This window comes from Muscardinus avellanarius (genome assembly GCF_963383645.1).
Source record: "Muscardinus avellanarius genome assembly, chromosome: 11".
Classification (NCBI taxonomy): domain Eukaryota; kingdom Metazoa; phylum Chordata; class Mammalia; order Rodentia; family Gliridae; genus Muscardinus; species Muscardinus avellanarius.
Genome location: NC_137797.1, coordinates 65428501 through 65454689, shown reverse-complemented (window position 1 = coordinate 65454689; position 26189 = coordinate 65428501). Strand labels below are relative to the sequence as shown.

The window sequence follows — 26189 nt, the reverse complement described above, 5'->3', positions numbered from 1 at the left end:
CATGCACATATCACCCAGTTAGCCCCTACCCGATCCCCACCCCATTCCCTCCCCATCACTCCTCCCCATGCTTGGCTTAGTGGTTGACATCTAGTATTATAGCAATTTATCCAATATTAACATTGATAATCTCACATAACAGTTTCATTTGTCTGGTATCAAGCTTTTGATGACTTAAAGATAACATTTCAGTATTTCTTTTTGCTTTCTTTCTTACCAGAGAATGTTTTTTCTTTTTTTTTTTTTAGGTGAAACTATCATACATTTATTTATTTATTTTTCAGAAAAAATCTATCCTGATATGGGATATGAATTCTAGATACCCAAAACAATCTCGAAGAAGAACAAAGCTAGAAGATGTATATTTTCTGATTTCAAACCATATAAAGCTACAATAATTGAAACAGTATAGTACTGTTCTAAAGGCAGATATATAAACCATTTGAGTTAAGAAAAAGCCTAGAGATAATTTCTTCCATACATTGTCAAGTTATTTTTGACAAGGTTTCCATGAAGTTTTGGTGGAGGAAATATTAGTCTTTTAACTAAATATTGTTGAAAAAATAATAATACATGAAAAAGAATAAAATTGGACCCTTACCTAACACATATACAAATATTAACTCAAAATAGATAAAAGACCTAAATATAAATCTTAATACTATAAACTTTTAGAAGAAAATCTGGGTCATAAAACCTCACAACACTGAAATTGGTAGTGATTTCTTGGATATGATTTCAATGGCACAGGTAACAAAAGGGTAAATAAACTCCCTAAAAAATAAAAAAAAAATATTTTATATCCAAAGACAATGTAAACAGAGTTAAAAGTTACTGATCCTCCTCCAAGAGTTCCTCCTATGACCCATTTCTCCCTAACTCTCACTTATTAGGGAAAGCATCTGATTTCTTATTTTTTGTGATTGACTAATCTCACTTAGCATAATGTCCTCCAGTTCCATCCATTTCCCTGAAAATGATGTAATTGAGTTTTTTTTTTTTTGATGGCTGAGTAAAATTCCATTGTGTACATATCCCACAGTTTTGTAATCCATTCATCTGTTGATGGACATCTTGGCTGATTCCATAGTTTGGCTATGGTGAATTGCGCAGCTATGAACATAGATACACATGCATTAGTTTGGTAATTTGGTTTCTTTTCTTTTGGGTAGATACCCAATAGTGGTATTGCTGGATCAAATGGTAGGTTTGTTCCCATTCTTCTGAGGATTCTCCATACTGTTTTCCAAAGTGGTTGCACTAATTTGCAATCCCACCAACAATGTCTTAGAGTTCCCACTTCTCCACATCCTCGCCAGCATCTGTTGTTGTTTGTGTTTTGAATGATGGCCATTCTAGTTGGAATTAGGTGAAATCTCAGGGTAGCTTTGATTTACATCTCTCTGATTGCCAGTGATGTTGAGCATTTTTTCATGCATTTATTGGCCATTTGAATTTCTACTTTTGTGAAGTGTCTATTTAGTTCATTTGCCCATTTTGTTAATGGATGCTTTGTTTTATTAGTGTTGAGTTTCTTGAGTTCTCTGTATATTCTAGATATTAGTCCTCTATCAGTGGTGTAGGTGTCAAAAATCTTCTCCCATTCTGTTGGCTCTCGATTGAGGTTCATGATAGTTTCCTTTGCTGAACAGAAGCTCTTCAGTTTCATGCAATCCCATGTATTGATTCTCCTTTTAATTTGTTGTGCCTTTGGGGTCTTGTTGAGGAAATGTTTGTCTGTGCCTATGTGTTGTAGGGTTGGACCTATGACCTCTTCAAGGAGCTTCAAGGTCTCTGGTTTAATTTCCAAGTCTTTGATCCATCGTGAGTTGACTTTTGTACAGGGTGAAAAAGTGGGATTAACATCCAATTTTCTGCATATGGTTAACCAGTTTTGCCAACACCATTTGTTGAAGAGGCTATCTTTTTTCCAGTGTATGTTTTTGGCCCCTTTGTCAAAAATCAATTGGCTGAAAGTGTGTGGACTTGTTTCTGGGTCTTCTATTCTGCTCCATTGGTCTATATATCTGTTCTTTTGCCAGTACCATGCTGTTTTTATTACAATGGCTTTGTAGTATAGTTTAAAGTCAGGTATTGTAATTCCTCCTGCGTGGTTTTTGTTGCTGAGAACTACCTTGGCTATTCTGGGCTTTTTGTTATTCCAGATAAATTTAAGGACGGATTTTTCTATGTCTGTGAGGAATGATCTTGGTAGTTTAATGGGCATTGCATTAAGTCTGTAGATCACTTTTGGGAGGATGGCCATTTTAATGATATTTATTCTGCCAATCCATGAACATGGAAGATCTTTCCATCTTCTAAGATCTTCTTTGATTTCTTTTCTCAGTGTTTTATAATTTTCTTTGTAGAGATCTTTTACCTCCTTGGTCAAGTTTATTCCTACGTATTTTATTTTTTTGTGGGAGATCCTGAGTGGAAGTGTTTTCTGAATTTCTTTTTCAGTGGATTTATGGTTGGTGTACAGGAAAGCTTCTGATTTTTTAAGATTGATTTTGCATCCAGATACTTTGCTGAATTTGTTGATCAGTTCTATAAGCCTTTTGGTTGAGTTTGTTGGGTTTTCTAAATATAGTATCATGTCATCTGCAAATAGTGAAAGCTTAAGTTCTTCTTTTCCTATTTGTACTCCTTTGATTTCCTTTTCTTGCCTTATTGCTCTGGCTAGAGTCTCTAGTACTATATTGAAGAGAAGTGGTGATAGTGGACATCCTTGTCTCGTTCCAGTTTTTAGGGGGAATTCTTGAAGTTTTTCCCCATTTAATATGATGTTGGCAGTGGGCTTATTATAGATTGCCTTAATAATGTTGAGATATGTTCCTTCTATTCCAATTCTCTGCGGTGTTTTTATCATAAATGGATGTTGAATTTTATCAAATGCTTTTTCAGTGTCTATTGAGATGATCATGTGGTTTTTGTCTTTGATTCTGTTTATATGATGAATTACATGGATTGATTTTCATATATTGAACCAGCCTTGCATCCCTGGGATGAACCCTACCTGGTCATGGTGAATGATTTTCTTGATGTGGTTTTGAATGCGTGTTGCTAGTATTTTGTTTAACAGTTTTGCATCCAAGTTCATCAGAGATATAGGCCTGTAGTTTTCCTTCCTTGAACTGTGTTTATTCAGTTTGGGTATTAGTGTGATGTTGGCTTCATAGAATGTATTTGGGAGAGTCCCGGTTTTTTCTATTTCCCAAAATAGTTTGAGTAGTATTGGGATAAGCTCTTCTCTAAAGGTTTTATAGAATTCACTTGGGAAACCATCTGGTCCTGGGCTTTTCTTTGATGATAAGCTCTTTATTGCTGTTTCAATCTCTTTGATTGTTATTGGTTGGTTTAAGTGTTCTATATCTTCTTGACTCAGTTTAGGAAGGTTGTATTTATCTTGGAAGTTGTCGATTTCCTCCAGATTTTCCATTTTGTTGGAGTATAGTTTTTCAAAGTAGTTTCTGATAATCCTCTGGATTTCTATGCTGTCAGTAGTAATGTCTCCCTTTTCATCCCTTATCTTCATAATTTGGGTTGATTCTCTCTTTTTTTAGTTAGGTTGGCTAGTGGTTTATCAATCTTGTTAATTTTTTCAAGAAACCAGCTTTTGGTTTTGTTGATTTTCTGTATTGTTTTTTTATTCTCTATTTCATTAATTTCTGCTCTAATTTTGATAATTTCCCATCTTCTGCTGGCTTTGGGGTTCAATTGTTCCTGCTTTTCAAGGGCTTTGAGGTGTGTCGTAAGGCTATTTATTTGAAGATTTTCTGTTTTTCTTATGTGCACTCAGTGCTATAAATTTTCCTCTTAATACTGCCTTCAGAGTGTCCCAGAGGTTTTGATATGTTGTTTCTTTATTTTCATTTGTTTCTAGAAATTTCTTGATTTCACCTCTTACATCTTCTATGACCCATTCTTCATTCAGAAAGGTGGTGTTCAGTCTCCACATGTTTATGTTGTTTCTCTGAGTCTTCTTATAGTTGATTTCTAGTTTCATTCCATTATGGTCTGAAATGACACAAGGAAGTATGTAACATTTTTTAAATTTGCTAGTGCTCATTTTGTGTCCCAGGATGTGATCTATTTTGGAGAAGGTTCCATGAGCAGCTGAGAAAAATGTAAACTCTGCTGTAGTTGGGTGAAATATTCTATATGTGTCCAACAGGTCCATTTGGTTAATGGTGTTCTTTAGTTCTGAGACATCTTTACTGACCCTTTGTCTGGAAGATCGGTCTAGTATTGTGAGAGGTGTGTCGAAGTCTCCCAGTATTATTGTGTTGGGATTTATGTGTGACTTTATGTCACAAAGAGTTCGATTTATGAAAGTAGCTGCCCCTATGTTTGGGGCATAGATGTTGATTATTGTTATTTCCTCTTGCTGGACTATTCCTTTTACCAGTAAAATGTGACCTTCTTTGTCTCTTCTAATAAGTTTGGGTTTGAAGTCTAACTTGTCTGATATCATAGTTGCTACTCCTGCTTGTCTTCGAGTACCATTAGCATGGATTACCTTGCTCCAGCCCTTTACCTTGAGTTTGTTCCTATCTTTACTTGTAAGGTGTGTTTCTTGTAAGCAGCCGATGGACGGATTCTGGCTTTTAATCCATTTTGCCACTTTATGTCTTTTTATTGGGGAGTTTAGGCCGTTTACATTCAGTATGATTATAGAGAGATAATTTTTAATTCCCAACATGTTAAGATCTTATTTCTGTTTGAGATACTGTTTATTCTTCTTTGCTTAGTTGCCTGCTGGATGGGAATTCTTGTTTCTTTGGTTCTGACATGTATTACCCATTTCCTCTTTGCAGTTAATCTCCTTGAGTATTTTCTCTAGCGCTGGTTTTGAAGACATAAATTCCTTCAGTTGCTGTTTGTCATGGAAGCTTCTTATTTCCCCATCTAATTTGATGGATAGTTTTGCTGGGTAGGAAATTTTTGGCTGGAAGTTGTTTTCTTTCAGAGTTTGGAATATGTTACTCCATGCCCTTCTGGCTTTCATAACTTGGTTTGGGAAGTCTGGAGTGATTCTAATTGCTTTGCCTCTGTATGTCACGTGGCCTTTTGTTTTTGTTGCCTTTAAGATTCTCTCCTTGGCTTCCACATTAGTCATTTTGACAATTATGTGGCGTGGGGATCCTCTTCTCCGATCCTGTCTAAAGGGAGTTCTATAAGTTTCCTGGACCTGTGTATCGACCTCTTGCTCTATGTTTGGAAAATTTTCTGCTATTACTTCCTTGAAGAGATTGTTGATCCCTTTGGTTTCACCTTCTTTACCCTCCTCTATTCCAATTATTCTTAGGTTAGCTCTCTTGAAATGGGCCCATATTTCTTCAATATCAGATTCCTGCTGTCGGGTTTTTTTTTCTAAGTTAGAAACTATGCGTTCATTTTTGGAATGATCATCTTCAAGAAGCGAGATTCTATTCTCCATGTGGTCTAATCTGTTGTTTATACTTTGAATTGAGGCCTTTACTTCATTAATTGCATCCTTTATCTCTTTTTGACTCTCTCTAAATTCTTTTCTATTATTAATATAAAGTCTTCTATTATTTCTAAAGTTATTTTCCTAATTTGTTCTTCTAGAGATCTTTGGATTTCTGTGTTATCAGATTCTGATGTTGTGGGGTTGTGGGCATTCACTGCTCCATTGTTATTTCTCTTTCCCATGATTTTGGAAGTTTGTGCCTTCTCTGGGTTCTTCCCTGAGTCACTACGAGTTCACTTAAGATGCTCTGGATCTCGAGTCTGTGGTATCTCAGTCAATACTACTCCTTTACTGGGTTGTATCACAAAGTCTCAGACCCAGGGAGTCAATTGAGGCTGCCGTGGGGGGGTGCCAAGTTGGGCGTTCTCCAGCAGGGAGTTGTGACTATGTTATGATATCTCTGCCACTGCCACTCCCCCACTGGGCTGCACTGCTAAACTCTCCAACCCAGGGAGACTATCTGCGCAAGTCCCTAGGAGTGCAGTACTGGGATTTCTCCCCTAGGGGCCGCAATTTGACTCATGGTTGTTGAGTGCGCTGATGGAGCTGTAGTGAACTCGGTGGATTCGCTGCTGCTGCCACTGGCAATATGGCACCACTGCCACGCCCTCGGCCGTGATTCGGTGTATTTCTTCTCTGGTTTTGAGCTCCGCTCTGAGTCCCTGCCAGGTGTGCTGTGCCCGGCCCTTGGGAGCTTTAGATGTTCCCTCAGCTTGCTGTCCACCCCTGCTCTCAGGCGCCTGGTGGCTGGTTGTCTGCGTTGGTCTAGGGCCGTCCGGTGAACTCGCCGCTGCTGCCAGCAGTAAGACGCTGCTTCTGCTTCCTAGGCTGCGAGGCCAGAGTACCTCCTCTCTGGATTTGAGCTCTGTTTTGAGTCTTTCTCCTCTCTGGAGCCTGGAGCTGCTAGGGGAGATGTAGGCCACGCCACTCCAGCCGCTCTGCACCGCAGCTCCGGCTGCTCCGCACCGCGGGTCTGGCCACTCCGGCCGCTCTGGCCATTCCGCGACACGGCTCTGGCTGCTCCGGCTGCTCTGGCGGCTCCGCTCAGGTTGCTCTGGCCGCTCCGCTCCGGCTGCTCTGGCCGCTCTCAAATAAAAAATTTTGATAGCCTACTTCTTGGCACTCAAACAGAGAAAAAAAGTTTTAATATCCCTAAACTTATTTATCCTCTATAAACTGAAATTTCATTATTAGTGACATGATTTAATTAAAAAGTAAACAAAACTAAATGCATACTCAAATGCATTTTTTTTTTTTTTGCAGGTCTGGGGATGGAACCCAGGGGCATTCGACCTCCAAGCTACACGCCCTGCCCTGTTTTTTATTCTTTATTTTGAAACAGGGTCTCACTGAGTTGCAAAGGGCCTCACTAAGTAGCTGAGGCTGTCCACGAACTGAAATCCTCTGGTCTCAGCCTTCCAAATGCTGGGATTACAAGCATGTGCCACCACACCCGGCTCAAACGCATTTTAAATAAATAAAAGCAAATTTTGATATTTAGGATCCTAACGTTCATTCATACACATACATATTTGTACACATATAAAATACTGAAATTTTAAAATTAAAAGATGTGCAGATCATACAGGCTAAATAAGTAAAGGCTCTCTTCTAGTAGGATATGAAATTATAAGTTTTATGTGAGATGTTATTAATTGCAGTTGTAGAATTAAGTAACTAAGAAAAGAGGAAATATTTACATGCTAAAATGGAATGTGAATATTTTATGTCAAATGTTGCTAAATAAGGCAAAAAAATTATGTATTATGAAAACTTCTAATGTTAATAGAAATCAAAGACACAAAATCAGCAATATGCTATCACTCTAGACCACAATGTACATTAATACATTGTATAATTATATTTTTAAAAAATTCAAATAAATTTTATAAAGTTTTATAAGATATATGGCTTATGGATTAGAACACAAAATGTCTATCATGGTATTTTTAAAAGAGTTCACATAATTAAGTAACTTCGATAAGTTTTTTTTTCCCACCTTTCTGGGATGCATCCTTTGGAGTCTCATGGCATCTCAAGAGTTTTAGCTGGGCGTGGTGGCGCATGCCTGTAATCCCCGCGCTTGGGAGGCTGAGACAGGAGGATTGCACAGGTTCGAAGCCAGCCTTAGCTACTCAGTGAGGCTTTCAGCAACTTAGTGAGACCCTGTTTACAAATAAAAAATATAAAAAAGGTCTGGGAGCAAAGCCCTGAGGTAGAAAGCCTCTGGGTTCCACCCCCAGTACCACCAAAAAAAAAAAAAAAAAAAGTTTTAATCCTACTATTACCTCTACAAAAACTTGTAGATATATTAATTGAACAACACAATATACTCAAATAAAGAGTACGTTTATATGCTGAATTTTTCAATAAGAAATTCTGGAAGAAGGAAAAGAGAAAGAAAGGAAAAAGAGAAGTGAATAACACACTAAATGAATACTTTACATAGAAAATTTGTGGAAGGATGTCTGAAATATTAATAGCAATTGCCACTTTCAAGTTATATTTCTCCTATTTTTATTAGCTTAATTTTGTCATAATTAATAGTAATTACTTGAGGTAGACACATGCTACAGAAGGCAAAAGGAGATCATTTTTTAATTAATAAGATTTTATTTAACACACTATGCCTAAAATGTAATCATTTCACCAGTATTAAAACTTAGCTGACATCTTTTTCTTTGTATATTTTCAAAATCTTAGGCTGGGCGTGGTGGCGCACACTTTAAATCCCGCGCTTGGGAGGCGGAGACAGGAGGATCACGCAGGTTTGAAGCCAGCCTCTCTGGCTTAAGAGACCCTGTTTCCAAATAAAAATATAAAATATAGGTATCTGGGAGTGTAGCCCGGAGATAGAAGGGTTTCCAGGAACCCCAGTACCACCAAACATATATATGTGTGTGTGTGTGTGTGTGTGTGTGTGTGTGTGTGTGTGCATGCGTGTATGTATATGTATATGTATATATGTGTATGTATGTATGTATATGTATATATACATATATATTGTGTGTATTTATACTGACAACACATCTGAATGTGGATTAGTAGTCACATTTCAAGGGCTAATACTCACATCGATCTCAGCTGTAATGAAAGGCACTGGCTTGCACTACCTGGCACTTGTAGAGGAGTGAACTGGGACTATTCTGATAGAGTATTCTGATAGCCACTGTAGATATTATGAAAGAAAGTAAGCTTGCTTTTGCTTTTATTTTGTGCACCTCCATTTTCTAAGAAGGATGTTCTCATTGTTCCCACTATTGCATATTTGAGAATTTTTGCCCCAAAAAAATTACAAAAAATATTCATTCGAGCTGGGTATGGTGGCACTACATGTAATCTTAGTATTTGGGAGGTTGAGACAGGAGGATCACAGGTTCAACCTCAGCAAGTTAGTGAGACACGGTTTCAAAATAAAAAGTAAAATAGATCTGGGGGTGTAGCTCAGAGGTATAATGCCCCTAGTAGGTTCAACCCCGGGTACCACCCCCAAAAAAATTGTTCATTGTTTTCAAAGGACAATTGAGCTGAACAGATCTGGGTCACAACTAAAAGGTTTCGTAGAGAGCTTCAACAGCAGACTCGGTTATGTTTTAGAAAGAATTAGCGGATCCAAAAACAGATACATCTAAATGAGACAATTAGAGACACACAGAAATACTGAAAAAAGCATAAGGCACTAACAGGAAAAAATCAAGTCTACAAATCTATAAACTATGAGAGTCTTAGAAGAAAAGAAGGAAAAAGTATCTAAAGCCATTTATTTATTTTATTGTGATTTAAGTTTGCTCTTAATTTACATATAAAATATAAAAAGTGTACATATATACTGAGTAATGTGACATTTAGGTACATGTAAACAATGTATAATATTTAAATCAGATTAAATATATTTCCTTAAGTATTTATCATTTCTTTATGGTGAAAACATTGAAACTTTCTTCTATAGCAAGAGTAGCTATACATATATGATGTAAATACATTTTAAATAAAAAACTATAAAAAGAAACAGCAGATCATTATATAACTATAAAAAGATCAATTCAACAAGAGATTAAAACAATTATAAATATTTATACATCCAACAATGGAGTACCCAATTATACAAAGCAAATATTATAGATTTATAAAGGAGAAGATACATTGTAAAATAAGAGTTGTTTGAGACCTTCAATGCCTTATTTTCACCAGTGAGTAAATTACCTAGACAAATAGTCAACAAAGAAAAATTGAAGACAGATGACACACACTAGGCCAAATGTACCTAACAGATATTTACAGAACAGTTCATCCAACAGCTTGGAATACATCTTGTCCTCATCAATATATGGAACATTCCCCAAGATAGCACAAATATAACAGTGCATAACAAGCATAAAGTTTTATAAAATTAGAATCATACCATCTATCTTCTCTGACCCCAATGGAATAAAACTAGAAATCGGCAAGAGGAACATTAGGACTTGCATAAAGACATGCAAATTAAACAACATTGTCTTGAATGACCAATGGTTCAACAAAGAAATCAAAAGGGATATTTTTAAATGTATTTCAACAAATAAAAATTGAATCACAACATACCAAAACTTGGGATGCAATAAAACCAGTACTAAAAGGGAAGTTTATACAAATAAATTTTAATAAACTTTTATTGGTGCATTGTATTCATACAACTCAATGGAATAAAAAAAACTTGTGGAGATATACATGCACACATCACCCAGTCAGCCCCTACCCAATCTCTAACCCCTTCCCCCCTCCCTCCTACCCATGCTTGGCTTCCTGATTGACTTTGATATGTTTAAGTACATCATGTGCTTTAAAGAGTTTCCCTAATCCTCCCTCTTATCCCCTCAGATATGTCGCCTGCATTACTCCTCTATAGGGTCCCTTCTTCATCTAGAGTTCCTCCTGTTACCCATTTCTCCCTAATATTTTGCACATTAAGAAAAGCATCTGATTTCTTATTTTTTGTGACATTTCACTATAAATGCCATAATTTTGTTCTCCCTTTTGGCTGGGCAAAATTCCATTGCATATATATCCCATGGTTTTGAAATCCACTCATCTGTTGAAGGACATCTTGGCTGGTTCCACAGTTTGGCAATGGTGAACTGTGCAGCTATGAACATGGTTGTTCATGCATTAGTTTGGTATTTTGGTTTTCATTCTTTTTGGTAGACACCCAGAGGTGGTATTGCTGGATCATATGGTAAGTTCATTTTCCTTCTTCTGAGGATCTTCTATACTGCTCTCCAAAGTGGTTGCACCAACTTGCAATCCCACCAACAATGTATTAGAGCTTCTATTTCTCCACACTTATTCCCACTTACTGAAAACCTGAAAGCCAGAAGGTGAGTAACTTTGACAGGATGATCCACTCACAACCAATTTTTTCTTAAATAGAGGTCACTTGGATCTGGAAATCTAAGAGATTAGGTGAGGCAGCGGCAGCTCCTAGTGCTTCCTGGCCACACAGTTAAAGAAACCCGCTGGCCCTTGGCTGTGAAGCAGGCCCCAGTTCCAGGCCTGCCACGCAACAAGCTCCAGGCCTGGCCCGCTGGCTCCAGACCCGGCCTTGCCGCACAGCAGGCTCTGGGCTCGCCACCTGGCAGGTTCTGGTTCCTGTCACTGTGGGCATGACGTTTACAGAGGTTCCCATGTTTCCTTCCACATATATTTTAGTAGGAGAAAACAGCACGTGTCATTTGCAGAAGCTCAGAGCCCAATTCTCTAGCAGCAATGGATTTTATATCCCCACTGAAGGCGGAGGCTCACAGCCTCACCATGGAGAGCGAAATCTGCTGCTACAAGCACATCCTGACCCTCAGTGCAGCACAGAGGAGCACAGTGGCCATGAGCTGAGGTCTCCCCGGGACACACAGCGCAGCGAATCAGCCTAGCAATATGGGCAGGGTTCCCTCCGACTTACCCTGGACATTTTTCTTACATAGTGTGTTGTCTAGAATTCCTACACATGTGAAGCTAGAGCAGTTTACCTTTTGGGGAGATATTTTTTAAAATTCAAGGTGGATTTGGTTGGATCTGTCTGCCTCTCCTGAATACTGGCCACCACCGCCTTCTTGGCCTCTCCTCAAGTATGTTGTTGTTAAGTATTTCTGTGCCTGTGTGGCAGGAGCAGTCTGCTTTCTGATCTCTTCTGGGATATCCCTCCAAAAATCACTTTTCTTGAAGTGGTGGGCTCCGCACTGCCATCTTGCCTCTAACTCCGCCATTTTCCACTCTCTCTCCTATATTTCAGATAGGAAGTCATGACTGGAACTGTTTCTGTGTGTTTTCCCAATCAGCTATTAAATCAGAACCTGTTATCAAAAAAAAACTCAATTACATCATTTTCAGGGAAATGGATGGAACTGGAGGACATTATGCTAAGTGAGATTAGTCAGTCACAAAAAATAAGAAATCAGATGCTTTCCCTAATATGTGAGAGTTAGGGAGAAATGGATCATAGGAGGAACTCTTGAAAGAGGAAATCCTATAGAGGAGCAAACAAAACAATCTAAAGGAGGAGAAAGGAGGGGGGAAGAGGAAAATCTCTAAAACACACAATGTACTTAAACATATCGAAGTCAATCACTAAACCAAGCAAGGGAGGGAGAAACGGGGAGGGAATGGGGTGGGAATTGGGTAGAAGTTAAATCAGAGATGAGTACATGTTTGTACACACAAGTTTTTTACCCCAATATGCTGTATAAATATAATGCACCGATAAAAAAAATTAAAAGAAAAAAAATCAAAACCTGTTGTCCAGCGTTTCTCAGGGGGATGCATATCCTATTCAGCCACTGCTAACCATCACTGCTGTAGTTGTGGTTGCCGCTGCAGCTGCAAATGCAGCCACTGCCATCTTCTTCCCTCTTCAATATTTTTTAATAAAACAGTACGTGTCTTTTGCAGGAGTTGGGGCCCAAGTACTTAGTAGCAATGTGTTTTATCTCCCCGCCAAGAGCAGAGGTGCACAGCTTCAGCAAGGAGAGCGGGTTCTGCTGCTCTGAGTGCACCCAGCCCCAGTGCTCCGCAGAGGAGTGTGGCAGCCAGGAGCGCCCTTACCTCCTGGGATGCGTGGCACAGGCCAACCTGACTATGCGGGTTCCATCTGACGTGCTCCAAACATTTTTCTTACATAGTATGTGGTCCAGAGTTCCTGAGCATGTGAGGCAGGTGCAGACTACTTTCAGGGAAATTTCCTCAAAAGTTCAGGTTAGATTAGAATGAATTTATCTGCCTCTCCCCGATACTGGCCGTTGCCACCGCCACCGCCATCTTGGACCTCCTCCCGACCATTTTTCTTACATAGTATGTTGTCCAGAATTCCTGAGCATGTGGGGTAGGAGCATTCTTTTTGGAGGTAGATTTCTCCAACAGTTCAAGGTGGGTTGGATTGGTTTTATCTACCTCTCCCAAATACTGGCCACTGCTGCCACCACTGTCTCTACCATCTTGGTCAGAAATAAATTTTGAAATTTAAAAAAATTGAAAAGAAAGCTGGGTGTGGAGGCACACACTTGTAATCCCAGTACTTGGGAAGCTGAGACAGGAGGATCTCAGGTTCGCGGACAGCCTCAGATGTACTTAGTGAAGCCCTTTGCAACTCAGTGAGGCCCTGATTCAAAATAAAGAATACAAAATAGGGCTGGGGATGTAGCTCAGAGGTAGAATGCCCCTGGGTTTCATTCTCAGTACTGAAAAAAAAAAACATGTAAAAATCTCCAATAAACAACCTATCACTGCAGTTTGAGGAACTAGAAAAACAAAAATAAACAAAGCCGCAGAGAAACAGTAAGTGGGCTGAGGGGGACAGTGGAGTGAGCAGAGGGACAGCAGAGCTACCCTCAGTGCAGGAGGAGTATTCCTCTAGGCAGCTGCCCCATCCTGGGACACCAGGACCAATGTGAATAGCAGGAGCAAGTGTCCAAATATGATGGCAGAAAAATCAAAGAAAAAGCCTATTCATCCTCACTAGGTAATGAAATAAATAATGGCAAATCAGAAGAGGTGTCCTGGCACCAAAGATATGTTCTGTGCTTGGGATGAAGAATTCTTTGTAGCTGTAAATACCAAAAGTAGTTTCATTGCCTATCTGAAAGATACAAGTTGAAGGATGAATAATAAAAATGTAATCCAGACAGTGCTAGGAGAACACCGAGTTTGAGATGTAAATGCTGGTGAGCCTTTCAGTACTGGAAAAGAGAGCTAACAATGTGGGATCTTTTAATTAAGATAAACTATTGTTCCAAACCTGCAGTTCCCAGCTCCTGGCTCTTCTCATCTATAAATAAGGGGTTTTTTTTTAAATAGTATTTTCATTTTATGTGAGATGTATGTCAAAGATACACAATATATAATCTATATAAAGTACCAGGGAAAGTGTCTAGCTCCAGAAGAAATGTAAAGATGCAACAAAGAAATCAAAACAGAATTCGGATGACAAAGCACCTCCCTCGAGGCCTCTGAGGACACCATTCCCATTGCTGCACGTGTTTTTACATTGTTGATTATACTGCCACCAATTTGTTAGTAACTTCTGAAATGGAATCACCAAGGACTGCTATTGTTCACCCAGATGTTCCCTGTGCACTGGTAGCAATATAAAACCTGTGTTGCTATTCCAGAAATTTCAGGGAAACTGCCTCCCTGTCCAGGAAGATCAGATGTGCCTCGGATAAAACTAGAAAGAAATTTTCATTATTTTCCTATACCATTTTTTCTTTCCTTTGAACTAATAGAATATTGGGGAAATTTCATATGAAATGCCATTTTAGACATGGCAAGGGAAGACGGGACCGAGGCTGAGCTCATTATGGCAGGAGCAAAGAAAGTCTAGGCAGAACTGTCAATTGTCCCCCTGTGTGAGGGAGGAAGGAAGGAAGGAAGGAAGGAAGGAAGGAAGGAAGGAAGGAAGGAAGGAAAAGAGAGAAACAGAGAGAGACATGCAAGTGTGTATGTGAAGGCTGAGGCTGAGGATTGAAATAGGTGACATATGAGTGGAAACAGAATACACATGAACCTCCTCACCAGCTAACACTCCTTAAATTGTGGTTCAAGCCTCTCTCATAAAGAACTGTCAAAAAAAGTAAGTACATAATTATTATGACACATCTTTCCATATAATCTCTAAATACAGGCAGAGGATGAATAGTTGGTTTTTTCTTTTTTAATTTTTGGGGTTCTTTTTTTTTCAAATAATGTTCTCTCAATGGAAATGGGCCTGGGGACACAAAGGATAAAAAAGCAATGTACATGGTGCTTCAGCAACAATGCTTGATTCTCTATTCTTGTCTCCAAAATCAACCCAAAGCTACAAAAGAACAAAAAGTGGAATGGTAGTTCACACAATATAACCAGGAACTGTGACTCCTCCCCCTTTGCAGATATAGAAATGCATTGACAATTTCATATGTATTTTAGCAAAACCAGGAAATGAGTATATGTATACATTTATTTTTATGTGAACTTATCCATTTATTTCATGATGATGGTAGGCAATAGGAAAATGTTTTGTGTGTGTGTGTCTCAAACAGTGTTGTAGCTGTTGTTGTTGTTGTTTTAAATATACATTATTGGTGCATTTTAATTATACATCATAATGAGATTCAGAGTGTTAAGAACATGCTTGCATACACTTAGTGTGTTTCCCTCTGGATCCCACTCCACTCCCTTCCCTTCCCGGTACATGTCATTGCGCTTGGTATTTGGTGATTTTATTTATGTACATAGCATTATATAAACTCTTGACTTCATGTCTCCTTCCTGCTCCTCCCTCACTAAATCCCTTCCATCACTCCAGTGGGTCTCTGCTCCTTTATCTGAGTTCCCCTTTGTTACTAAATTTCTCTCTAGCTTCCACAAAGGACAAGAACATACAATGAACAGTCAGTTTAAAAGTTTGGAATTTAGCTAGCTACAACTGATACCCCGAAAGGGGATTGACAATATCTAATAAAGTGCCATCCTGAAGGAACATAAAATTAGAATTTTCTTGCAGTGGTCATTTTATCCTAGCCATAATTATGCTAGGATACGTTACTATTTACAAATATAAAGGACTATGGAAAAGGCACTTCCACCCAATAATATTACTAGTGTCTTAATAGTACTAGTACTATTAAGACACTAGTACTTAATAGTACTAGTGTCTTAGAAATCACGTAATATCAGTATCAGAAATGATCTTATGGGAAACTTTACCTTGTTATCTATCAGATATTTAAGTCTTTTTTGCCACTGTTTTTTTTTTTGCTTTTTTTAACTTTTTAATTTTTTATTTTTATGTGGAACATAATAAAAATGGCATACATTCAGACTGTGCTTGGTGTCCTCTCCCCCACACACTTCCCCTTCCCCACTCCCAACACTGAGTGTCCAGGTTAACCATGCTACATTCATACTTTTATACATATTCAGATGTAGCTCCTCCATTAATCAACCTCAGCCTTCTTCCTCTCCTATCTTTCCATTATAGCTTTGCTGAGGTTTCTCCTCCACTGTTTTGAGAGATGCAGAATTTGAGCTCTTTTTGAACCCAAACTACCCAGTCCCTTGGAAGCTTCATCCAAAATGAAGATAAAATGAGGTTTGTTTCAAATTAAGTAAGACCAAAGTGTCTGAACTAAATATAAATTGGTACTGGGGATTGACTCCAGTAGCATTCTACCTTTGAGTTACACCCCCAACTCTTTCTACTTTTTATTTTGTTTTGTTGGGTTTTTTTGTTTTTGTTTTTGGTTTTTGGTTTTTTGGTGGTACTGGGGTTCCTGGAAGCCCTTCTACCTCCGGGCTACACTCCCAGACCTATTTTATATTTTAATTTGGAAACAGGGTCTCTTAAGCCAGGGAGGCTGGCTCTGAACCAGCACGATCCTTCTGTCTCCGCCTCCCAAGCGCGGGGATTACAGGCGTGCGCCACCACGCCCGGCTCTACTTTTTATTTTGAAACAGGGTTTTGCTAAGTTGATGAGGGCCTCACTAAGTTACTAAGGCTGGCTTCAAACCTCTGATCGTCCTATCTCAGCCTTCCACATACTAGGATTACAGGTTTATGCCCCCAGGCCCAGAAGGAAATATATTTTTAAATCCATTCAACAGGAGTCTATGAAGAAAAAAAATTCTCAGTCAATCTTAGAATTACCAAAGTAACAGAATAGATGGTCATCAAGGTTACTAGTAGGCTGTCACCAAGGGCTGTCATTGAAAACACTACTAAGAAGAAGATAGCAAAGTTTATTGTTCATTTAATGAAACTGCTTCAAATTTCAGTCTCCCAGGGAAAATTGCCCAATATAACACATATCATTAGTGTTGCTATTTGTAGATAAAGGTCACAACAATGTAATGTCATATGCAAAGGATCTGCACCAGAGACTTAAATACATTGCTAGTTGTGGTGTTTATTTTAACAAGCTTTGTGAATTAAAACACATCACTGGAATCTAACACATTATTATGCCAGGCACTTTAAATGCTAAATAAGTATTCAATACTACTATGAATTTACCAGTCTTTTCTAACTATATAGAAGAATAAAAGAACTAAAAACTGGAAATAATTATAAAATCTAGGAATGTCATAGGAGAGGGAGTGCTGGAATGAGACTGTCAAGGGCTGTTACAAAGATTTAAAACAGTCTACAATGGGAAATTAGAACTGCAGAAATGACCCAGGTCTACCACCATGTTCAGTTAGAGTCCTCCCCTGGAAAATACACAGCAAGATGCCGTCTCTCCAGTGAACTATTTCTCCCAGAACCAAAGAGGGAAGACAGTTTTTCTTGTCCTAAAATCACAGCTGTGAACCCGAGCAATGTGCCCTGCTTGCTAACTAACTCAGCTTTTAGTGACAGCTTAGACTGCCAACTTCAGTAGAAAGAAAAAAGCCTGGAAAATCTGAATTAACATAAGAAAAAGAGATGCAGGTACAACTCAGAATAATTTTCAGGAAAAAAGCACAGAATAGTTACATCCAGAGCTGCGTTTTCACTATGACCTTTGTTACTGAAAATGTACTAAAATGATATATTAACAGCTACCGGTAGCAACTTTGTCATAACTGAATCTCCAGTCAATATTATGCTCTGTAAATAATGGGAGGCTTCTTTCTTTTTTCCTTTCTTTCTTTCTTTCTTTTTTTTTTTTTTTTTTTTTTTTTGGTGGCTAGCATTAGGGATTGAACCCAGGGGCATTCTACTTCCAAGCTACACCCACAGTCAGCCTTAATTTGTTTTTTATTTGGAAACAGAGTCTCACTAAGCTGCTGAGAGCCTCACTACATTTTTGCAGCTGGCTTCCAACCTATGATCCTTTTGTCTCAGCCTCCTAAGTACTGATATTACAAGTGTTACACCACCACACCTGGATGCTCATTCAATATTCATTTGAATGAATGAATGTTGATTATTAACTTGAACAATATGAAAGAAGAGAAACTTAAAGTATCTTTTATTTTTTTCTGTGTGTGTGTGTGTGTGTGTGTGTGTGTGTGTGTGTGTGTTGCTGGGGATTGAACCCAGGGACATTCTTACCTCCAAGCTCACCCCCAGCCCTATTTCATTTTATTTTTATTTCAAAACAGGGTCTTATTAGGTTGATGAGAGTCTTACTACTTGCTGAGGCTGCCTTCAAACCTATGATCTTCCTATCTCAGCCTCAGTACTGGGATTACAAGCCTGCGCCACCACATCCAATTTAAGTATCTTTTATTCTTAACTGGGAGCATACACACTAGGTATAACTGGGACAGTTATTCGTTTGTTTGCTTGCTTATTTGTTTGTTACTTTATTATATGCTGAATTTATTCCTATCCATACGTTTTTTGTTTCTTCTGGAATATATTTTTCTTTTGTGCAACCTCCTCTTCTGGTTGTTGGAACAATCTGCTTCTCGGTGAGGATCATCTCAGTGCGGCAGAGGGAGCTCTTGCCTGAGTTAATCTGACCATGAGCTCTGTATGTACAGTGGTGCATCTTGGGAGCTTTGTTCACCTGAATATGTTCGTACCAGAGAATCAAAATCTAACCCTTATGTCCAGCATTACTTTCTGCACTTTTAAGCCTGTGCAGCCAAAATCCAGCACTTTTTTTGGATCATGACCCTGTGTCCAGCACTCTTTGGCTTGAGCTCACTATGAACTCCACTATTGTAACACCAGAACAGCACGCACTGCTGCTGTAAAGGGATACCTTTCAGATACTCGGTAGCTTTTTGGATAGGCATGCCCTTGGTGGCCTGGGTGGTTCTTAAAATGAACACAAATATTTGAACCTCTTGATTAGCCTGATTTTGAGGGATTTTCTGGAGACTTGCAGGAAGAGAAATAGGGGACAGTTTTTTAAACAACAAAGAAATTAGATTTTTTTCTTCTCATATGGAAGTTCGTTGGGTTTTTCATAAAACCTCTAAAATTTTTCAGACCTAAAATTGCTCATTTAATAATTAATCTCCCCAAATAACACAAACTTATTATAGATCAATATATTAAATCATTAACCATTTGCATGGCTGTGAGAATGAATTTTTCGCATTTTCTTTTGTAAGGTGGATATTAGAAATCAGCTACTTGAAATATGACTTTCAATATGAAGTAAGTCTTGACATGAAGAAAAAGAGAATTCCCTGATCCCATATCTAATGTAGTTTCTGAAAAACATATAAATTGGAATACAAGGAGGCTTGGAATTGCTGGGAGGTGCTGAAATGGACAGTGATACATGTCAAAGAGAAAGGTAGGGTACTTTACTGTTTGTTTACAGACTTTCATGTCACAGACTAATCTCAGTCGGGTCGTTATTGTCCGTTCCCGGTCAAATCCTCAGAAAGATGGGACAAAAGGCAGGCGACGTTCTGCAGATTCTTATCTGCAGCGGTTCTTTTCCCTCTATGAATTCCTTAAGTTTTTAGTTACGATGCTTTGGAAAAGAACCTGAGGTGGACAAAGGCTTCTTGAGCCAATGACACTTTATTACAAAAACCCCAAGAAATTTATACACTTCACCAGTAAAGTTAAGAGAAAGGGGGGCGGTCTTTTAGCTGGCTGTTGGCCCTCGAAGAATTAACTTCTGTTCCTCTCCAAGGTCCCAAGGTCTTGTAGATAAGCAGTTCCAGGTGGCAGCCTCCCAGAATAGTCAAGGCTTAGGAGCTTCTCGGGAACTTTTCCTGGAACTTTCCATCTTTTGGGCTCAGTTCATATAGCAAGTGTGGGGAGATGTGGTGATTCAGGTGGATGTGATGGAGTTTCTTCAGGTGTTGGTACCTTGTCTTCTAAGTCTGAAAGCTTAAGCATACTCACAACACAGTTTGGCGGACAAAATATCACAAACAACACCACAAGGTTCTTAGTTCTAATTGTCAGATGTATTTCCTTAACTGCTGAGCACTCTTCTTTAGACAACAAGCCTATTAAAAGAATCCACTTCCCTGTCACAAACTCTCTGCAGCCTGCTTCTAACTTTCTAATTTCTTTCTTTCCCAGTTGGGACTTTCTTATGATAAGCTCTTTTTCATGCAAAAATGCTTTTCTTACTCTTACGGTATTTCTTTTCCTTCATACATATATATTTAAAATGTCTGTCCTTTATTTTGTAATATTTATTTCTAATTATGCGGCCAGTTTTTCTATCTCCTGGAATGCTCACACTGAGGTAAAAGTTAACAGTCTTTTTCTTTGGGTCTATTGTATTTGGGCAGCTAAGTTGTTTCTTTAAGGTTGGTTACACACAAGGTTTTTCTCTGTCTCTAGGCAGGATTTCAAGGGTGAATAATTATTTTGAACTGAGCTACTTTTGCCAGAGTTGATAGATAGTGATGAAGGTCGGAGGCCATTTGTGATTGCTGCAGCTGGGGTGCTTATCACAGTACCTGAATTCTGGCCAGTTTCTCATTATTGTTGAGCAGAGCCAAGGACGTTTAGACAAATTATTAGAGAGTTTATTTCCACGGACTCAGTTTCTTTTTATAATTCTAATTTCACATCACTGGAGCAATTCGTGTAGAAAGTTAAAAGGAATAATAGTGAAGGGTATCTAAAAGTGGGGGGTACTTTGGCCAGAGACGACACCTCCTTCTCGGGGCGTTTTTGCCGATTTAACTATGTTGAGTGGGGGTCAACACATAGATGCCGAGGCAGCAGGATGTCTTGGCACTTTCATGCTGATATGTATGAGTCTATTTATTCCTGGATGTTACCTAAGCAAATTACAAGTATCTAAAAAACAGAGCCTAGACAAGGTGGTGCATGCTTGTAATTTCAACACTTGGGAGACTAAAGCAAAAGGGTCCCAAGTTCAAGGCCAGCCTCAGCAACTCCACAACTTAGTGAGACCTGTTTCAAAATAAAAAGGGCCAGGGTGTATCTCAGTGGTAGAGTGCTCCTGGGTTCAATCTCCAGTATCAAAAAGAAAAGAAAAAAAAGTAGAAATTCAGCAGCATGTGGGAGATAGTTGATAAATTAGTGGAAAGATTGACTTGAGAAGGAAAGCAGCACAAATTGTTCAAAAAAGAAGTCAAAGAAGGGTTAATCCAGTTGTAAGGAAAGCGCGATCCAAAGAGCATTCCTTCTGGTTGTCTCTGACCCAAGGCATCACAACTGGTAGGCAGATTTATACTCAGGTTCCAAAAAATGCTTTTATACCACTTCGCACGAGTTTCGGAAACCCTCTGCCTGGGCAATCTCATAACTGGCTTAGACATACTTCTCATTCACTAAGTACAATGAAACAAAGATATACCTTTATGTTTTAAACTTTTCACCTCCGTATTTATAGATAATTAGGAGTGCAAAGAGCGCTAAGAGTGAATTGCTGCTGTTAAGATTCATCTTGGTGCCTCTCGGGAGGGCACCAAGAGCCGTGTGACTGTATTTTTCAAACACTCTGGACACCGATATGATGTAAAAATTTTTTTAAAACCATCACAACAACATAAAATGATTAGCAGAAACTCCTAGTTAATAGATCCCTTCTTAATTTTGAAAATAGAGGATTTTAATATAATGAGAGAAAGCAAACAAAGAGATGAATATAGAAGAAAACTCCAAAATTATCATAACTTCTTTCAGAATAAGAACAAATAGTCTTCACCTTAAAGCAATATTGTTAAGAAACTGCACACTGGGCAGACGAAAGATGTTTTGCTTGGTTTTTATTTGACTTCTTTATAAATGTGTCCAATCAAAGAATTTTAAATGTAATATGTATATTAGATATTTCCTAATAAAGCCTCCTAGTACGATGTCAATAGTATGGCTATGTTACATGGATTATGAAGTTAAAGAAGAGCTGGCTGGCTGGGCTGCCTTCAGGTGGGGTCCAATGCCAGCTTCTTATGACTCTTCTCCCTTCAGGTCCAATCACTTGTGACTTGGCACAAGGAGTGATGAGGAATCGCACAGCAATAACCACATTCATCCTGCTGGGATTGACAGATGACCCCAAACTCCAAGTTCTCATTTTTGTGTTTTTGTTCCTTACCTACATATTGAGTGTGGCTGGGAACCTCACCATTATCACCCTCACACTTTTGGATACCCATCTTAAAACTCCCATGTATTTTTTCCTCCGAAATTTCTCTTTCCTAGAAGTCTCATTCACCACTGTTTGTATTCCCAGATTCCTATACATGATGACAACTGGAGATAATACTATCACTTACAATGCTTGTGCTACTCAGATATTTTTTGTGGTCCTCTTTGGAGCGACAGAGTTTTTCCTCCTTGCTGCCATGTCCTATGACCGCTATGTGGCCATTTGCAAACCACTGCATTACACAACCATCATGAGCAGCAGAGTCTGTACCACACTCGTTCTCTGCTGTTGGTCTGCGGGCCTGTTGATCATCCTCCCGCCTCTTGGGATGGGCCTCCAGCTGGAATTTTGTGACTCGAATGTGATTGATCATTTTGGCTGTGATGCCTCTCCCATTCTCCAGATAACCTGCTCAGACACCGTGTTTATAGAGAAAATCGTCTTGAGTTCTGCCATACTGACACTCATTATTACTCTAGTTTGTGTAGTTCTCTCCTACACGTACATCATCAGCACCATTCTGAAATTCCCTTCTGCCCAGCAAAGGAAAAAGGCCTTCTCCACATGCTCTTCCCATATGATTGTGGTCTCTATCACCTATGGCAGCTGCATCTTCATCTACATCAAACCTTCAGCCAAAGAAGGCGTGGCCGTTAACAAGGTGGTGTCTGTGCTCACGACTTCAGTTGCTCCTTTGCTTAACCCTTTCATTTACACTCTTCGAAACAAACAAGTGAAAGAAGCTTTCAAAGACACGGTAAAGCGAATTGTATTTCTTACAAAAAAGTAAGAGCCTATTCATGTCTTTTGAGGTTCATTTAAATTAAACTTAAACCTGAACCACCATAAACAGCATTCATGATTTGACAAACATATAGTTTCTCCCTGTTCTAAAGATTCATGAAGCTAATCTTCCCCCATGAAGATTTTCCTTTTATAATCAGCAATTTATTTCACCTTACCTTAACTTTATTAGGGATGGTTTCTTCAATTATTGTATGCTCCAAAAATTAGGTTCCCCAAATACCCAATGTTATGAATAGAAAATGCAAATGAATGGAAATTGTATTTCTGGCCATATAGCCTTCTCATGATGCAGAATCACAGTGTCCAAAGATAATTTCCCACATCTTGAGACTACTTAAATATCTAGCCCCGAATGTCCAAGAGTAAAGATTCCCTCCAAAAGCTTACAAAGTGATATGAAGCAAAATGGTGGGCTCCAGAGCTCTCCTTCTCATAGTAAAATGTCCATTTTTATTGTCCTTTATCTTCTATTGAAATATCAGGAATTTTTCAGAGCCCAGTTGAATCTCCACTTCCTTCCCCTCATCCTTTCTGACCAAAATAATCTTCTGTTTCACAAACCAATGTAAAAATTATTGCTTATTCCATATGTTTTGTCTTTATACCCCTATTAGTTTTTATTGTTTACGATCTGCATGTATTAATATTGTGGCTATGATTCTCTAAAGGCAAATGCCTTTGACAGAGGAAGTATTCAAAAATGTTTTGATAATAGATAATCATCATCTATGTATACTTGTCAGATTTGACTATATGACCTGAACTTTTTCTACAAGAAATCACATCTAGCTCAAGAATATAAAATTACAAATGCTTTTAATATTTGTGAATTATTTCCTAATTGTACTTTATACCTTTTCCTCCAATAATTTAATAAAACTACATTTCTTCTTAATTAGATATAATCTAGTTTGATATCACTTAGCCCTCTCACTACAGTTGCTATTGCTACCTGAATGACAAAGGAGATGAGTGTGGCCATAGGAGATCCCTAGGATACAAGGTTGGAGGGAAAGAGAAAAAGAAAAATACCAAATAATAGAGTTAAGACAAGCATGGAAATATTCCTATTACATCTATCTAAGACCTGTCATAATTTTTTCACTTATTCATTCTATCATTATTTATTAAAAACTACTTGTGTCAGGCTTTACTTTATGCACTGAGAATATAATATTTATAATGCAAGCTGGGCCTCTCATGTGCATCCCTTCCATTGGTCTCTGGAAGATTTCTTCAAGTCTGAGCCTTCTTGGAAAATTTTTTAATGCAATCACATAGATGAGGTATGTTAAAGGAGCAGAGAAACCAGTTGAAAGAGCTAGAACAGTTTGGGTAACAAGATAAATGATGTGGTACTAGATTATAATCCAAAGTATAAAATGAGTATCCAAAATCCATGATGATGCAAATAAATGATTAAATAAATAAATGAAGGAGAAGAAACAAATATCATGTGCAGAAGTAGTTAAGGTAATTTATGTACTCTACCATAAAGGAGGGGAGCATAACTCCCCACTCCTTAGACATATGGTATGCAGGACTTCTTCCATAGAGTACATTACAGAGACAATGTGGGGAAGAGGGCAACTGTGTAGTGGACAAATGTGACCAACATGCTCTCAGCGGGTGAACCAGGCCAGCATCAGTCATCATCAGTTATGTCAATCACCAGGATCCTGGATGTCATGTGCTAAAATGGATCTTTACCTCTGTGGTCTTCCCAAAAACAGCAAATTCCAGTAGTGGAGCATGCTACCAAATACTGACCAATACTCCTCAAAAATGACAATGTCATCAAAAATAAGGAAAGTCTGAGGGTCTGGCAGCACCGAGAGAAGCTTAAAGATACATAACAACTAACAAAATATGCTATCCTAGATGAGATCCTGAAATAAAAAAGGGATTGAGTAAAAGGCTAAACAGTCTAATAAGCTGTGGGTTTTATTTAATAATGATGATTTCCCAATATTGGTTCACTAACTGTAGCAAAGATATCACACTAATGTAAGATACTAACAATAGGGGATAATGGGCATAGGATATTTGGACAGCCTCTGTATATTTTCTCAATTGTTCTGTCATATTTAAGAAAAAATAGTCTCCTAAAAAAAATACAATTCTCAAGTTAAATAGCTACTTCCTCCATGATGAGAAAGATCTGTGACTACCCACATGATAGATTTGAAGGGAAACTTCAAGATTCCTTTGAGGACAGCACCCAGCCCGGTTCCCACCCTGCTGCTCTTCTTTAGCCTGTGTTTGATTCTCCCATTGCAACTTCCTTAGGTCTCTCTAGACCAACTTCTCCTAAACATCTATTTAAACTTTGTTCTTAAAGATGGTAACAAAGGGTCTTTATTAGTCCTTAGTACCAAGACCCCCAGGGAACATATTGTTTGTTAGCACAATTGATCCCAGAGTGACTGTTCTGAATAGAGAAGATAAATTGCAATGGGGGATATAAAAAAAAAAAACAACTCTACAAACTAATGTGTCTCCTGAAAAAAAAAAAAGTCTGCCTCAGGATAATAAAACAATATATAAACTATACACATGAAAGGATAACAAGAAACTGCACAGGCAACCTGTGTTAAGTACCACCTAAGTGCAAACACCATGATTGTCTTTAAAACAGAAAAGAAATTCTCATAGTTAAATGAAATAATACGAGCATGTATGTGATGTACTATATGCCACACACTAACTAAGTAATATGTATGACAATAATAGAATCAACTAAAAATTTTTGTGTAGTTTTTTGGGGGTATGTATCGGGGATTGAACCCAGAAAACATACTACCTCCAAGCTACACCCCCACCTGTTTTGTTTCTTTCTTTGTTGTTTTGTTTTGAAACAGGGTCTAATGAGGTTGCTGAAAGTCTTGCTGTATTTCTAAGGCTGTCCTTAAACCTGCAACCTCCTGTCTGTGCCTTCCAAGTACTATAATTACAGGCATGCACCACTGTACCAAGCTGCATATAATTTTATCATCACTGAATATTATTAGTAACTAATAATGGCACAGTATTATCAACATTATTATACTACAAATAAAGTATTTGAAGCACAGAGTCTCAGTCACACAATTAATAGCTAGAAAAGCTGAAATTTGAACCCATGTGAACCCATGAGATCTCTACCTAAGTGAACCCAGAGCCATACTCGTGACCCGAATGCAACACTGATTCCTATTTTGATAGGGTCTGCCAAGAAATAGAACTCTCCTTAGATCTAGAAGAAATTAAGAAGATGAATGAGTAATCAGAGAGCATTTCTTGAAAAAGAACAGGATCAAAACAACAGATTAGACTGTGTTTCTAAACCCTTTGAGTAAATTTTCTTGGGC

At 38.4% G+C, this 26189-nt stretch overlaps 1 protein-coding gene across 1 annotated transcript in view; it reads left to right on the top strand.

Annotated features, from left to right (window-relative positions):
- The window catches only part of LOC308269496 (uncharacterized protein), a gene marked incomplete at both ends in the record, with an annotated part of 48430 nt that extends 25608 nt beyond the window's left edge, over window positions 1–22822 (top strand). Inside the window, one exon of the mRNA XM_080704861.1 lies at window positions 21852–22822. Coding sequence (XP_080560987.1) covers window positions 21852–22822 — 971 coding nt within the window. The remainder of the gene's footprint in view (window positions 1–21851) is intronic.
- Window positions 22823–26189: the final 3367 nt, after the last annotated feature.